A 16,482-nucleotide genomic window follows, 5' to 3' on the forward strand; every position below is an offset into this window, starting at 1 on the left:
ATAAAGTAAAATAATTAAAAAGTAGCTTATTTGAATAATGTTTAATAGAAATCAATCAACTTTTTATAAATAGTAACCTAATATACAATAATATCATATCAAAAAATCACAGACTGGTGAAGTAGTGGCAGCTTAGCTAATATCATCCAGAACTCATCTGAAACAAAACACGTTACAATTACAATTTTGGCGCTGGTGTAGTTTTCGGTCCTGTTCGTCAATGAATGCTCTTAAAATGTATTATCAATGGCTTGATAATGTGTTAGCAAAACCTAATACCTACTTACTGTAAAAATCAATGATGTCGATTTTTTAATCTACATCGTAAATAATTTAGACTTGATTTTACAAGGAGATTGCGAAGTGTTATAAAATTTAAGAAAAATCGCATATGAAATTCGAGAACGAACGAAAAAATATGTGGTTGCGAGGTAAACTGTCCTACGAGAAATTAGATTCCAATTTCTTTCCCTCGATTTTTTCTCTAGCCAACATGCATTGAGCAAGCGAAAGAAGCCTTTGGTCAGCAGTGGCTGCCTTATAGGCTGTTGATGTGATGTGTGACGTGATTTTTTCCTCTACCTATAGTGATGTGATACGATGATATACCGTAAAACGGGGTGAATAGATACAGGAATGGGGTGAATAGATGTTAGAACATTTTCCCAACATTTATTCACCCCTCTTTTGTATCTATTCACCCCTCTTTTGTATCTATTCACATCGTTTTACTGTACGGTTGTTATCCTACCTTTGGTTCAGGTGACGGCCGGCACTTGTTGTTGGTTCTGTATGCTGAAGAAGTGTAAGGTTATTATGATTACCTTTGGTTCAGGTGACGGCCGGCACTTGTTGTTGGTTCTGTATGCTGAAGAAGTGTAAGGTTATTATAATTACCTTTGGTTCAGGTGACGGCCGGCACTTGTTGTTGGTTCTGTATGCTGAACAAGTGTAAGGTTATTATAATTACCTTTGGTTCAGGTGACGGCCGGCACTTGTTGTTGGTTCTGTATGCTGAACAAGTGTAAGGTTATTATAATTACCTTTGGTTCAGGTGACGGCCGGCACTTGTTGTTGGTTCTGTATGCTGAAGAAGTCCGTGACCTTGCTCTGGCACTGGAGCTCCTCCTTGTGCACCAGCGGGCAGGGGAAGTATTTCTGCAGTAACACATACAATAATATGAGATTTTAAACTGACGTTGTCACTAACACTACCATTAGAACTTGATTATTCGTTAGTTCATCCGTGATCATGGCGCTTGCAACAGTGCCGAAATATCGGAAACTCATAGACATAAATAAACATAGTAAATATCTCGTCAAGTTTATTCGTCAACTAAAAAAAAAACATCATTTGAGTTAATACAGCTGACAGTAGTACTGGGGCCGACAATAATTTCTTCATTGGATTTTTAATCTTGAAATGTGTTGTTCTCTTGTTTCGCTTGAATAAGTTTTAGGGGATACCCCCTGAAACTTATTCACTCTGACTTCCCTTCCTTTTCTATCCTGCGTTTCCCTCTCTTTCTCCCGCTCACCCGTTGGCGCCGATGGCGTAGTAACCCGTTAGGATGGTAAAAGACTTCTCTCGCCTTAGGCGAGGCGAGAGTGACTGTCAGACTCTTACTGACTAAAAACCACCCCGTTCCTACTCCTGCTTTTCGAGGCGGAGTCCCGCCTTGGGCGAGGCGAGAGGGAGTGTCAGACTCTTACTGACTAAAAACCACTTCCTACCAACTCCTGCTTATTGAGCCGGTAAACCCGCTAGGTAGTACGCAGCTCCAAATCAGTACTTGATATGGTAAAGTTATGTTTAATTCCGTAATTAATTATGGTATATGGTTGTGTACCTGTACAGCCCTGACTCCGCCGGAGATGTCGACAGTGGGCACCACCTGCTTCGGCTTCAGGAACTTCACGAACCGAATCAGCTCGGAGAAACTTGAATGTTCACTGTATGGGATACCTGCAATAGACAATGCACTTATTAAAAGGTCGGCCACGCACTGGTAACATCTCTGGTGCTGTGGGTGTTAATGGGCGACGTCTTGCCAACAAGTGATCCGTCAGATCGGTTGCCCCCTATATATCATGAATCATGACTAAATTCCTTTCATGTCATGCAAGTGAGCGCAAAAGTACGATTTCTCTACAACGTGTAACAAAATACCCATATACATCAAGAAGCCCTGATGACTACAGGTTGAATAGAGTCTCTACACAAAGTTTCAGCTTAAAATACGTTTAAAAAAATTTTGTACCAAATACTTGGTATCGCATGGTTCTTCATTTTAAATCATACAAACGTGTCACAACACTACAGGGATCACTCGCTAATATTACGAAACATTTATTCTGTCAATCTGATCGCCTAGTACCTGTCTACCTAATTTTGAAACACGCGGCGGCGCAATTTGAAAAATTCATAACTTGGTACCATGAAAAAATTAGTTTAAAAAACCCTCCCCGTATCGTTTGTTACGTTATCTAGAAGCCGTGTACTTGATATGTATACCCCCTTTTTGTTACACGTTGTATATTAACTACCTAACAAGGAACTTTAAGTTCGAATCCTAAATCCGTTAGACAAAATATTATTGAGATTCTGGATTTTCGACTTTTATAATCCCCGTAAGTATAATATGGCAACAGGATTAGTACGACAAAAAACATAAAGCAACGTCTTGCGTGAGCGATCTAGAAGCGAACGCGAAGCGGTGCGGTGACACGCGAATTCAACGCGATGCAGTGTGACCAAGCCAATTGGGTACTATCCTCGGTCAAAAATAAATTATTACAACTTTTCAATACAATAAAATATTAAAAAATAATCACACTCTCATTCATACATTTGATGAACTATTTAATTTTCGATTTTTTCTAGCTAAATTTCTAGAAATAAGTCTGCTATTTGACGTCAAAAACTTATGACGTCATAACGCACTATTTCATACAAAGTTCATAGAAAATATCGTTTTTGACGTTTCGAAAAAAGTATTGAATTTGACTAGTAGGAAACTAGCCTATTGATCGCTCACCGCATCCCCCACGAGCAGTTGATGGCGTAGGCGGTAGGCAGGCCACGTACAATACATAACATACAATACATTTTGACAGATAGATAGCCGCGCCACACCGCTTCGCATTCGCTTCTAGAGCGCTTACGCAGGATGTCGTATAATACTTCTTTCGAGCCTCGCCACAGTCGGGTAAAGAAGGTATGACGTACCATGTATGGTGACCATGTCCCTCTCGACACTGCTGGACTTGCCGTTCTCCCAGCCGCTGGGCTTGAACGCCACTATCTCGGAGAACGCGCCCTTCAAACTGTCCAAGTAGCTGCGTAGTTTCTGTCACAATACAGTAGCTACATGTTATAAACTGTTGCAAAATGTGAGCTTACATTCTCTTTAGGAACACGTTTTAAGGTATTTATGCAAGTTTTAACTATGATATTGTAAGTAAAGTATCCTTTGGCTTTAGTGCTCCATACCGGTTTTGGTATAGGTGCCGTTTTTTATATTTCTGGTATGTACCCTTATGTGAATAGCCATGCTGAATTAAACAAAGCAAAGTAAGGAACTAAGTAAAAAATCTTCGGAAGCCTGATTAGTCCGTATCTACACCATAGGCAAAACCTTATAGGAGGATATTACTTAGAGAACATTTTATGCTAGAATTAAACGATATAAGAAGAAACGGTAAAAGCAAAGACTCGAATATTATCGAAATAATAATCAAATAAGTATTATAAGTTTTTAAACTGACATGGTCGTTAACACTAGTATTAGAACTCAAAACGGGATATTTACCATGTTTTTTTTTATTCGATAAAAACTAATGCTTGACTACAAACCCACCTGATGGTAAGTTCACGGATAACCCCAACGGAATTCACGGATGAGTTCATCTCGCACTTGCAACAGTGCAGAAACATCTGAAACTCATAGAATTAGAAAAACATGGTAAATATCCCGTTCTAAGAGTTCTAATACAAATAAGTATTATACTGACTTCGTGCGTGAGGTCCCTCATGGGCACGACGTGCAGCTGGCAGGCGTGGGGGGGCGCGTGGCTGAAGGAGCGCCCCTCCACCGCCGCCAGCACGCGGTCCTTCTCCGGGCACGCCCACACCGAGCACCCCACGCGACGGGACATGCCCAGGAAGAACTTCTCCTTGCCTGCGCAAATGGGTAGCATCCTCGGTCAAAAATTAATTATTACAACTTTTCAATACAATAAAATATTAAAAAATAATCACACTCTCATTCATAAATTTGATGAACTATTTAATTTTCGATTTTTTCCAGCTAAATTTCTAGAAATAAGTCTGCTATTTGACGTCAAAAACTTATGACGTCATAATGCACTATTTCATACAAAGTTCATAGAAAATATCGTTTTTGACGTTTCGAAAAAAGTATTGAATTTGACTAGTAGGAAACTAGCCTAATGGAGCATAGGTAGTCTAGTTTATGTATGTGCTTGTTATAAATAAATGGCTAATGGATCATCGTCTTGATATTAACTGACAACGTGAAGTGTGGGAGAGCCATGCTTCGGCACGAATGGGCCGGCTCGACCAGAGTGATACCACGGCCTCACAGAAAACCGACGGGAAACAACGCTTGCGTTGTGTGAGTGAGGTTACTGGATGCCCAATTACTTCCCAATCTTCCTAATCCCCGATTCCCCAACCACCCTTAAATTCCTAACCCCCAAAAGGCCGGCAACGCACTTGTAACGCCTCTGGTGTTTCAGGTTTCCATTGGCGGTGGAGGTGATCCGTCTGCTCGTTTACCGGCTTATACTTTAAAAAGACTGCCTCGTTGGCCGAGTGGTTGCAAGTGCGACTGCCGGGCAAGGGGTCTCGGGTTCGATTCCCGGGTTGGGCGAAGTATAACTGGGCTTTTTTCGGTTTTTCGAAAATTTCTCAGTGGTAGCACGGAGTCTGGAAATGTGCCCGGTATATGGCAATAAAAGTAGGTGTACACAGTGGCATTACGTGTCATAATGTGCACCTCTGCCTACCCCTTCGGGGATTAAAGGCGTGACGATATGCATGTACTTTAAAAAAAAAACCCACTCACCGATAGTATAAGTGCCGCAGACAATGAGCACGGACGAGAACTTCTTGCCGACCTTCTCGAGCGCCACTTTCTTCTGCCGCAGTATGTACAGTGCCATCTCCAGACTCTGCTCTTGGGTGGGAAAGTCATAGCGCGGGTTGCAATACCTACGCACATACAGAAGAATATAACAACGATATTGTCAGGCTTTACCTTGTACTGTGAGAATGTAGTGGTAGAATATTCTAGAAAATTTTATGTGACATCTGTTTGGCTACCTGTCCACGTATACATGAGCGAGGAAGAGGAACAATATAAACAGGATTATAGTGTACGATTCCTGTGCATTTGTATCATCCATTATTGCCTTTTTCATTGTTTCCGTTTTCTTTTTATTTGGTAATGATTCAATAGTCAAATAACATAAATTCACACTCATGAAATATAGAGCTCTGTCGACGTCTAACTTGCTTGGATTTAAGTAAATTCAACGTCGTTTTTATCGTCAATAATAATCAATCATGTTGCCCGTTTAAGTGTAGGGGTGGCTACTTTAATGTGGTAAAAAGTATTGCAATAGTTATCGTGATAATAGGCATTGACGTTAACTGTTAGTGTGGCCCCATAGTTAGATACATAAAAATGAAAGTATGGCAAAAACTCACGTTGTATCCAAGTAGATGGTGTGTATGTCCTTATTCCAGAACACTGGGTAGGACTCCATGATGGGCGAGGCTCGGAAGTCGCCCGTGTGGAGCAACGTCTTACCGTTCGGCAGCGTGAACACCAACATCACTGCGCCCGGACAACTGGGAGTAGACACAGTTTGTGGGGTCAAGATAGAAGTTGCAATAATAAAGATTAATCATGAACATTTTTCTCATTGCTGCTTTTAAATTTATTCTTGTCAAAATTTTTCCATGAACCCCTTAGTACGAATTTGTTTTACGTTTAACGAAATCCAATCAAAGCGCCGAACGCGGTCTCGTTTGGATTTCGTTACAGAAAGACATACACCACGTAAAAAGTACTCCTGTAATAGGAAATACCTTGAAGTAAATACAAAAAGATGTCATAACTGGATTTCCCTTTAACATACTATTTACGAGTAGTGTTAGACGTTAAAAAACACGCCCTACTACTACCAAAACTTCTTTACATTTCAAATCCACTAATTCTCAATTAATTACCTTTTAATCTTCTTGATTGGTCGTTCTGCTCTAGAAGCAAGTAGGTATACTTACTGATTAGCTTCCACAGCCGTAACCTCGACGCCGTCGATGCGAATGGTCTCGTCGGTCTTAATCACGTGGATACACTTGGGACTCACGCCCAGCCGCGATATGCACAGATCAGCTACAAGCCAACAATGTGCTATTAGTACTTACTTACACTATTGAAAAATACAAGATACCCCGGCCTCACAGAAAACTGCCGTAAAACAACGCTTGCGTTGGGTTTCGTTGTATCAGTGAGATTACCGGAGACCAATTACCCCCTTCCCAATCGTCACCTTCCCCATTCCCGAACAACAACCCTTAAATTCCTAACTCCCAAAAAGCCGGTAACGCACTTGTAAAGCCTCTGGTGTTTCAAGTTTCCATGGGCGGCGGCGATTGCTTACCATCAGGTAATACGTCTGCTCGATTACATGGCATGTTTCATAAAAAAAAAAAAATCGTTGCCCCACACTAGGTTTTTCTCCTGGGTCACGGGTGCGTTAACAAACATACACAAGTTCACATGCACATGACACCCAGACCCGAAACAACAATTTGGAGATCACATAAAGAGTTGCTCCATGCGGTAATTGAACCCGCTAGACGTTGCACGGTAGCCACTTGCCCTGCCACCGCCCCAAAAGGGTAGTCAATATGAATTTGCTAGTTTCTCTCCATGGAATAACATTGAGTTTTTAGAGTCTAGACATAACATTGAACATTGAGGGCTCGGGGCGATGCAGGTCTAATGAGAGGACTCGGTGCCCTTTTATAGGTGCTGAGTGTGGCCACCAGGGTGGTTTTAGTGAAGTAAAAATCCCACACTCAGCTTGGTGCACTCGCCAAAGTTAGGCGCCTTTTGAAGGTAACGTCAAATAAGGGTATAACATTGAAACCAAAAATCATATTCATAGTATTGATGGCATTGAAATAAATTATGCTTTTTGATCATTTGTATAAAATACTCTAAAATGAGCAGTTGGGAGCTTAAGAAAGCATGTTATAGGACCTTAAAAGTTCAAGGGCGATCATTACGAACCAAACATCACGATACACAAGACACAAACAAACATTACAAAATACAAAATAAAACCAAAAGAAAACTCTCACCGGTAATTTTCGAACAAAACAATAATTTATTGAAGCCCTTCTTCAGGCCCGAATAGTGGTCCGAGTGGAAATGCGTGAGGAAGTAGTGCTTCACGTTCGGAATCTCCCCGTACGAGAACGCGTCCACCGCAAAGTGTGTGCCTGCAAGATATGGGGGTCATAGCACAAATTGCTGCAAGTGAAAATCACCCTACTAACTAATATGCCTATAGAGCTCATAGCACAAATTGCTGCAAGTGAAAATCACCCTACTAACTAATATGCCTATAGAGCTCATAGCACAAATTGCTGCAAGTGAAAATCACCCTACTAACTAATATGCCTATAGAGCTCATAGCACAAATTGCTGCAAGTGAAAATCACCCTACTAACTAATATGCCTATAGAGCTCATAGCACAAATTGCTGCAAGTGAAAATCACCCTACTAACTAATATGCCTATAGAGCTCATAGCACAAATTGCTGCAAGTGAAAATCACCCTACTAACCACCTAGTAAATCTTTTTACCGAGCTGCAGGATTCAAAATTGCACGTTAAAATTGAAAGACTAATGCCCGAATACTCAAACGCTACTCAATTTTAAGACGCTCTCAAATGTAGTTCTGTCACTATGAATTCTTTATAAAATGACAGAGATAGCAAGATATTTAAGTACAACTTAAAATTGAGTACCGTTTGAGTATTCGGGCGTAAAAGATAGACCTAAAAGAGAGTCTGATTAGTTAAGGTAAAGTTATATGGCATTGTACCATCAGAAACTTATAGACATACCTGCCACAATCTTATGGTGCGGTATATTCCTTGTAGACACAGATCTCTTCGTAGACACAGACTTGGGCGGCAAACTGAAGTGTATAGACTCTACGCCCTTCCGGGGACTGTGCGAGCTGGGGCTTTCCTTCCCGCGAGGGGACGAACATGAAGTCTTAATCTCCGGCCGAGGAGACACTTCCTTCCCTGGAGATAGAACTCTCGTCGTCCTAATCGACGCTTCATTTTCAATCCGAGACCCCTTGTAAGGCGATTTACGATTTCTATCGCTTTTAATGGCGTCAGCGACACCTGAATTCCTACTCATGACCTCCTCATCACCATGTTTATTCACTCGAGTCTTCTCGTCAGACACAGGCTCAGCTAGACTTCTCCCTTCCGATACTTTCAAGTTTAAAACATTCGTACGTTTAGGGAAAAAACTGTCAATAGATTTCTGCTTCAATCTATCACGCACATTTCCATAATTAACGTTAAATCCTAACACTGAGTTTTTCTTATTGCTGCTTTTAAATTTATTCTTGTCCAAAATTTTCCCCTTCACTAATTTGTAATTTGGTGGTTGAACGATGACATGGGATATCTTCTCGATGGCACTTGTGTTTAAAATTAGAACTTTGTTTTCTGCTGTCTGCGGGGATGACGGCTTTTTCTTTTTAATTTCTAGATTGACAGTGACGGCCGACCTCTTTAAAGAGTTGGGGGAAAGGAGTTCGTTCATGTTCTCGTCAGTATCACTTTCCGAGCTTGCCTGTGATCTTTCTACGATTTCGCAATCGACCAATGTGCTGTCGTTGTTGTGGGAGAATAGAATCCTCTTTATGGAGCTCTTTTTGGCTTTGACATCAACGCTTTGGCAGTTGTCGACGCCAAAGGATACCGAGATGGTGGGTTTAACATTGCGTACGACGGTGGAAGCAGTTTTGGAGTCGCCACAGTCGCCACATCGTTCTAGTTCTGTGTGGGAGGACACGGACACTAGAGGAGTGGTGATGCTGGTCAGTGCCGGTTTGGTGGGAGCATCCGCGAGGGAGAACGTACAGCTATCGAACTGATTGCCTTCACTCTGCAGATCTTCAATGGCTGAGAAGCCTAGACTGTGTCTGTCGGCGGTCTTTGGTATATTCTTGGTAACAGTACATTGTGAAAGCAAGTTTTGTACATTCTGCGAATTTTCTTTGTTTACGGTTGTATAAATCTGAAATGTATTAAAATGTCCCGTGAGTTTACCACTTGTAGTTTTACAGTTTTCATGTAATATATTTTTTTACGACAGCGTTAAGAAATCTATATTTTATGAATCATTTTATCGATGGATAGGTACTTTGATTTCCGATAGTAAGTCAGTGAGGTAGGTTAGAAGATTAGGTAAACAATCGCTAACAGAGTCTGTACCTACCTACTTAGCTACCCAACTAAAATCGAATGGCAAAATTGCTAATGAACGCAAAACTTGGGAACGACTGGACCTACCTATTCTAAATAATTATATCTCTAAGGTGATGAAGTCTGACTGACATTGTGATCTATCAACGCACAGCCCAAACCACTGGACGGATCGGGCTGAAATTTGGCTTGCAGGTAGATGTTATAACGTACGCATCTGCTAAGAAATTTTCATTAATTCTACACCAAAAGTGATAAAACAAGGGACGAAACTTTTTATAAAACTTTGTCAATTTTAAACCGATTGGGCTGAGACTTTGCATGCATAAAGCTTCTATGTTTGAGTAGTAAATACTTTGGCAAATATCGACAGAAGATGCAACATCTTGTATCGATCTTTGCGTCCATAGCAGAGCTGATCGTTTATACATTTCCCATCAGGTGATGCGCCTGCTCGTCAGCCTCCTATCCCATAAAAAAATTTTGATAGTTATTATTTAAAAACTCACCCGTTTCTTAGGCTTCAGTTTCAATCCATTGTTTCTTTTGAGTGATAGAGAGGAGCGGCTTACAATTGAATGCTGGAAAAAATAATATTAAATTAAGTTTTGAAAGCAAGCCTAACTAGGATCCTATGGAAAACACTTTCAAACTTTAGGAAAATTAACATCATCATATAAAGGGCTTCCAAACATGGGCTTGCTGATATAGCATTGTTAAGCTTTTGAGTCTTTGAGGATTGAGAGACAGGGCGGGAAAAGCTATTGGATGATTTTCCGCCGTCAAAAAGGGGGGCGCAAAAAAATTTATAGTTATAGGTCCACGCCAAGACACGCTACGCTACTAATTGAATGCAAATGGCTCTGAAACTAATATACAGATTCTCATTATCAAAATGGTTTTCGGATTTGATTATTTTTCTCTTTGCTATGAGTAGGCTGCGAAACTAATAAATTACTGACAAGTTGACTTACAAAACATTATACAGGGTACTTTTTATTAAGATATTCCTAAATGGTACATGCCTCATTTACTTGAAAAAAAAATACAAATTCTATCCACAAGTGCAAAGCTAGGTAAATAAAACCTTTGAAACTATGCTCCCATATTACAAAAACGAATCACCTAATCAGTGTGTATGGCAACTATGACCAAACTACTTACTGAAGACTTTTTATTGGACAACGCAGTGGACTCGGCATCACCCTGACCATGTAGTGGACCATACTTCGGAACGTGGGGAGCCATCCTATAAGAGGATGCTCATTATTCTAAAGAAACTGACTATCGATAGCCAGATATCGGTGTAGATGGTGGCCACCGGCGAAGTTTTAATGAGGGAAAACTCCCACACTCTAGATTTTCCCCAAAAAGGGCAAATAGGTACCTCTATCTATCCTACTTATTTAAGTAAATATAAAAGTAACTATGTATTTGTGATACATTCAAACATACTCAAGAGCTCATACCTTCTTACCATACACATAAAAAAATACTTTCTCCATGTGAGAAGAGGCCTTTTCTTAGTAACAGGGTATTTAAAAGCTGATAATGGGGATAAATACAGAGATATGATCGGAGTTTATGAATGTGATAGACATAATTGGACACATAAGAAGTAAACATTAATTCTATATGGTGGCTATCATTTTAGTCTATCACTATGGGACATGGGCATGACAACATTTATGTAGGTATATCAAAATATGGGCCCTTTCTTACTATAGTACGTGTCAGAAAAAGGTCAAGGTCTTGATTACATTTCTACCTTGGATCACGTAATGCGACCTAAATAATTCATACACATATTGCATGTTACGATATTCAAGTTCCAAAGCATATTTCCTACGTTTCATAACAAAATGGTGAAAGAAAGAAAAAAAGAAATATTTTTAAATTTCGAACTCGTGTTTCTCCATTTGAATTTACCCCAGGTACCACAAGATAAACATGCTCCTCACCTGTGTTAGTGATATATCACCATCAGCATCAAGTTTTCTTACTCCCCTAGGATTCAAAAGTGAGGGAACATAGTCAGTAATATCATCACCATTCATCTTCCATTTCAATAAAAAAATTAAGCGTGCTTTAATTCTGTTTTAAAACAAAGATGTTTGAATTTTCTTTTCGTGGCGCAAGATTTGTTTTATAGTGTTTATTTACTCTATGTACGAATCTGCGAAAATGCGAGGTGCGATTGTCACTTTTGTATTTGTCTCTGTCAATCTGACAGTGACACTTCGATTGTGGCTTCCATTCACAACCTCCTTGGTCATTCATAATAAATAGAGCTGTAACTTTATAAAAACAATTGATAAAACCCCATCCATCTATTAAATTATATTTATTTATTTTATTTTAATTTTAGTCGTGGTCGTTCCATTGCAGGGCAAATACCTTCCTACCCTAATTCCACTCCTCTCTGTGCAAATTAAATTCTCTCTCTGTAAAATATATTTGTAATAACATAATTATTTAGAACATTTTACATATACAAATCCATTATTTATCAACTTATCAATAATAACTTCACGCCATTGTGTAAAAAATAGGAAAATCGCCTTCAGCAGATATCCTTCAGAGCAGCACTATAATTGTCTATGACAAACACGTCAGTGTTTAGGTTTAGAGTTGCTATATGTATTATTTTACCCAGATGCAGGTAACTTTATGTTACGTATAACAAACATAATGGATTTTAGTAGGTAATAGGCCGTAAAAGTAACGTCATTTTTATATCAAATATTTCAAAAATATATACTTATATGGTTAAATAATTTTGGTTTCAAGAACTGCTTAGTCTTAGAGTACAGTATTTTTTTCAGTGGAGCGTTATTTGTAAAAACACGGGAGATTTTCTATAGTATTGGCAACAATTTTATATACTTCAACATTTTGCTTTTCACTGAAGGATACTGTGTGAAGAAAATATTGTTTTACTTGAAATAAATACAAATTGAATGAAATAAAGACTAAGAATCGTTAACCTAACCGTTCTTGAATAACTGCGAATGTGAGTATCTTTGGAATATATTTTTTTAATGTTATGTTAGGTTAGATGTTACCTATAATTTCCGCTGACTGTCCCTAAACATTTTTTCCGATATTTTCAAATTTACGCTTAATTTACTAGGGGCTGAAAGTGGCTTTTTTATTTTTAATCTGCTAGAAAATGCCCTCCACGTATGGAATCAATGTTTCTCATCATACGATTATGTTACGCTCGAGTGAACATAAATAATCAATAACATTATGACGAGGGTAATTTTCGTCGTTTCATGCAAATATTTACATGCAAACTTACCATTCATTTGATTTTAATTAACAACCCAGTGCGTTTTCACCGTTAAATCTTTTCTACATATATCTTTTTATTTATTTAAAACATATTTATTTACTTATCTTCAAATCATACATTTTTATTTATGTATTTAGGCAATATTTATTTTTTATTCATACATACATACATGTATCATTGTATTAAAAACATTTATTGGGACTGCACTTATCACAGTTCGAAGTCAGCATTAATATTTATTTCTCGTATACTATTTTATTTGTTATGATCTGTTTTATTAAATCTATTAATTATTACTTACTTATTTCTTTCCAAAATATCTTTAAAAAAGTTTACTTATTTACTTAAATACTCCTTATTACTTCTTATTATATATTATACTTGAATATTTAATACAGTGTAATTACTTATAATAATAATTGAGTGATCTATTATATATATTTACAATACAACATGTATTTATTACATCAACAATTTCTCCACAATCTGCAAGGCAAGAAGACACGGGATTACATTAAAGTGTAGAAGACACAGAACAAAATATAATTAAACGGGAATTAATTATAAATAGCAAATATGGTGGGCACAAGACGTGCTCGTAATAATGCCAATGCAGTGGTCATACCACGTCAGAACTCTGTGTCTGACAATGGAAGGGCACGTCAGAACCTTAGCCCTGAGGCATTAGCAGCTATGAATAAGGAACAGCTCCGGGCAGAATGCAGGAAACGGGGTCAGCGGGCCACAGGCAACAAAAATGAGCTGGTATAAAGCTGTTTGAGTTTGTGTCTGTGCTTCATTTTACTTTTTTTGCCGGTTGTACTGTGATGCTTCCAATTTTAAATTTTTATTTAGTAGATTAATAGTGATGTGATCAATGTTTTTTGCTATGATATTGTTTTTTTTTTTTTATAAATGTCATTGCACTTTATCTATGTTAGTTGTAAATATTGAATAATAAATTAGTAACAATTTTATGTTGTTGCATCATTAATTTTTGCTTTGCAGTTTATTTTTGCGTTTTATTTATGATTTTGTTGCATTTATTTTTATGCTAGATTTTTTTTCGTGAGTTTAGTTGTTAAGGTAGCACTTTCGTGTGATATTGAATTAATTGTCTTATTATCTATAAACGTCAAGTGTTTTGACTTAAACATTATAATATACGAACTGTTTACATCTCAACTACGAAAAAAATTGGACTATGACTTCCTAATTTAAATAGCAATTGTCGGTTGTTGCTAGGGGCGATGACACATGAGAAATTACGACACTCGTAAAGCGACGCGGGCGCCACCGCGTATTGCATAGTTCCGGTAGTAAATTATCTCCGAATATACAACTTATGAACTACATACATAGTACATAGTTACTTAGTATTCTATGTAAATTCTAATTCGATATTACACATAAGTAACAGGAAAATATAAGAGTTTCTCAAATGCGGTTATCGTCTGGGAAAGTCCTGATTAGTTTAACCTTCGGAAAATGAGCTAGTCATTTATATTTTTCAAAATACTTGTGTAATGAGTCTTCGTATACTATAGGTTTTTCACTTGTTCTAACAAGTTAGGTGTGGGGGAGCCATGCTTCGGCACGAATGGGCCGGCTCGACGTGAGTGATACCACGGCCTCACAGAAATCCGACGTGAAACAATGTTTACCTACGTTGTGTGAGTGAGGTTACCGGAGGCCAAAATACCACCCTTCTCTATCTTACCAATCCCCGATTCCCCAACAGTCCTTAAATTGCTCACCCCCAAAAGGCCGGCAACGCACTTGTAACGCCTCTGGTGTTCCGGGTGTCCATGGGCGGCGGCGATTGCTTACCATTAGGTGATCCGTCTAAAAACAAATTTCTCTTATGTATTTATCACTTGAATTGGACAACATTAAAGACGTTATTTACTTATATTACCCTGGCTTCCGAGATTCGAGTCTTACTACATAAGTACATACACAGATAATAACGTAATGAATTTAATGTACGTTTATTTTAAGAAATGTTTATCTCGATTGTGTTCATAAGCAACGTGTATTAATAATAAAATGTCGCAGTTATTATCGAAATACAGCGACAACAACAGCTGTCTATTTGGCTGTTAGTTCGCTGGCACCATGACCGCTCTCGTCAATATTCTTAGTCGAGTTATTTTAAACAATTAATTTCCTAGCACAAATGTAAATTACTTACTACGTACTTAACGTCATTTTATTATATTAGTTACTAGTCAGCTATTCGTATTACGCAAGAATTTATAAAATTACAATTAAAACACTTGTGTTTGCATATCAAAGTATGAAACATGTTTGGCATTCAAGTGTTACCTATACCAAGCTGTAATAAACTACTCAAAACTAAATAGGGCCCACCATGTTTTTTTGCTCTAACTTAAAATTGAACCGAAAAATTCAGTTTTTATGAATGTACAAGTTTCAAATGGGCTTTCAGGAATACTGTAAAACAGAAACAACAGAAACTTTGGTTTATTTTGTTTATTTAATCAATAAATTACACTTTTAAGGCAAATTTACAAAAAATAAGGGAAGAACATAATCTTGTAAAGCACTACTATTCTGGGGAAAAGTATGGAGTTTGTTATTTGTTTATAACGAGTGGGCCCTCCTCTGCGCCGTATGCACTCTCTGAGCCTATCTCGGACACTTTCAATCAAGTGCGTCACGGTTTCTTCCGGTATTTGTTCCCAACAGAGTTTCAGGGCGTTTATGAGTTCCTGCTGGCTTTTCACATTACTGTAATTTTCTTTGAGGCGTCTTTTGAGCTGATCCCATAAATGTTCAATAGGGTTGAGGTCGAGACTCATGGCCGGCCATGGTAAGATGGTGATATTGACTTCAGAGAATGCTCTTTGTGTTAGACGAGCTGTGTGTGCACGAGCATTGTCATGCATAAAGACAAAGTTATTGCCCAATCTTTGTGAAAATGGGATGACATGAGGCCGGACTACTTGCTCGATGTAACTGGAGGCGATTACGGTACCTTCATTTAGAGTTACAGGCTCTGTTTTGGCATATAAGCTAATTCCACCCCATACCATAACACTGGGACCCCCAAAACGGTCTGTTCCATGAATGCAGGGTTCAGAAAAACGTTCCCCTTCTCTTCTCCACACGCGTAGCCCTCTGTCGACACTGAAAAACTTCACTTTACACTCGTCAGTAAAAAGCACATTCTTCCAGTTGTCCATGGTCCATTCCAAATGCTCGCGAGCGTACCTTAAACGTGCCGCACGATGAGCCCTCGTCAGTTTCAGTCGAATAGCTCGTACTCTGAAGCATTGTCCATCTTCATGAAGCCGATTCCAAATGGTTTGATCGCTGACCCTCGGTCCTGTAGATTGCCGTAGTCGAGTTTGTAAGGTACGAGCGGTTACAGTACGCTCCCGGCGCGCAGTCAATCTTAGGTATCGATCTTCCTGGGCAGTTGTAGACCGAACTCTTCCTGTCCCAGGTCTCCTGGCTACACTTCCCGTCTCCTGAAACCGTTCCCAAACGTTTCGGATAGCTCCTCGTGATACACCGAGCTGCATAGCCACAGACCACTGAGACTGTCCCTCCTGAAGCAAAAATACCGCTCTTGCAGCGGTTTTCATGTCCATATGTCGG

The 16,482-nt window shown here is 38.8% G+C and overlaps 2 protein-coding genes across 4 annotated transcripts in view; one reads left to right on the top strand and one right to left on the bottom strand.

Annotated features, from left to right (window-relative positions):
* Positions 1–26: 26 nt before the first annotated feature.
* Positions 27–11,767, bottom strand: LOC118274955 (DNA cross-link repair 1A protein). Of its 2 annotated transcripts, XM_050696805.1 has the most exons (13): positions 11,519–11,761; positions 10,722–10,806; positions 10,067–10,138; positions 8,172–9,369; positions 7,400–7,540; positions 6,314–6,425; positions 5,735–5,878; positions 5,091–5,236; positions 4,015–4,181; positions 3,230–3,350; positions 1,851–1,966; positions 1,044–1,158; positions 27–157 (listed from the first exon to the last, which is right to left on the bottom strand). In XM_050696805.1, the coding sequence occupies exons 2-12, from the start codon at positions 10,803–10,805 to the stop codon at positions 1,051–1,053; spliced, it is 2,409 nt and encodes an 802-aa protein (XP_050552762.1). In that variant the 5' UTR covers position 10,806; positions 11,519–11,761; the 3' UTR covers positions 27–157; positions 1,044–1,050. The 2 variants fall into 2 exon arrangements, with proteins under 2 accessions (XP_050552762.1, XP_050552761.1); XM_050696804.1 differs by lacking the exon at positions 10,722–10,806 and having other exon boundaries at positions 11,519–11,767.
* Positions 11,768–12,412: 645 nt separating this feature from the next.
* LOC118274954 (vacuole membrane protein 1) overlaps positions 12,413–16,482 on the top strand; it is a 30,626-nt gene continuing 26,556 nt past the window's right edge. The window contains exons 1-2 of one of the 2 annotated variants that reach the window (XM_050697054.1): positions 12,413–12,570; positions 13,349–13,620. In XM_050697054.1, coding sequence (XP_050553011.1) covers positions 13,432–13,620 — 189 coding nt within the window. In that variant the 5' untranslated portion in view covers positions 12,413–12,570; positions 13,349–13,431. The remainder of the gene's footprint in view (positions 12,571–13,348; positions 13,621–16,482) is intronic. The other variant, XM_050697053.1, reaches the window with a different exon arrangement.

Source organism: Spodoptera frugiperda, chromosome 11, assembly GCF_023101765.2.
Source record: "Spodoptera frugiperda isolate SF20-4 chromosome 11, AGI-APGP_CSIRO_Sfru_2.0, whole genome shotgun sequence".
Classification (NCBI taxonomy): Eukaryota; Metazoa; Arthropoda; class Insecta; order Lepidoptera; family Noctuidae; genus Spodoptera; species Spodoptera frugiperda.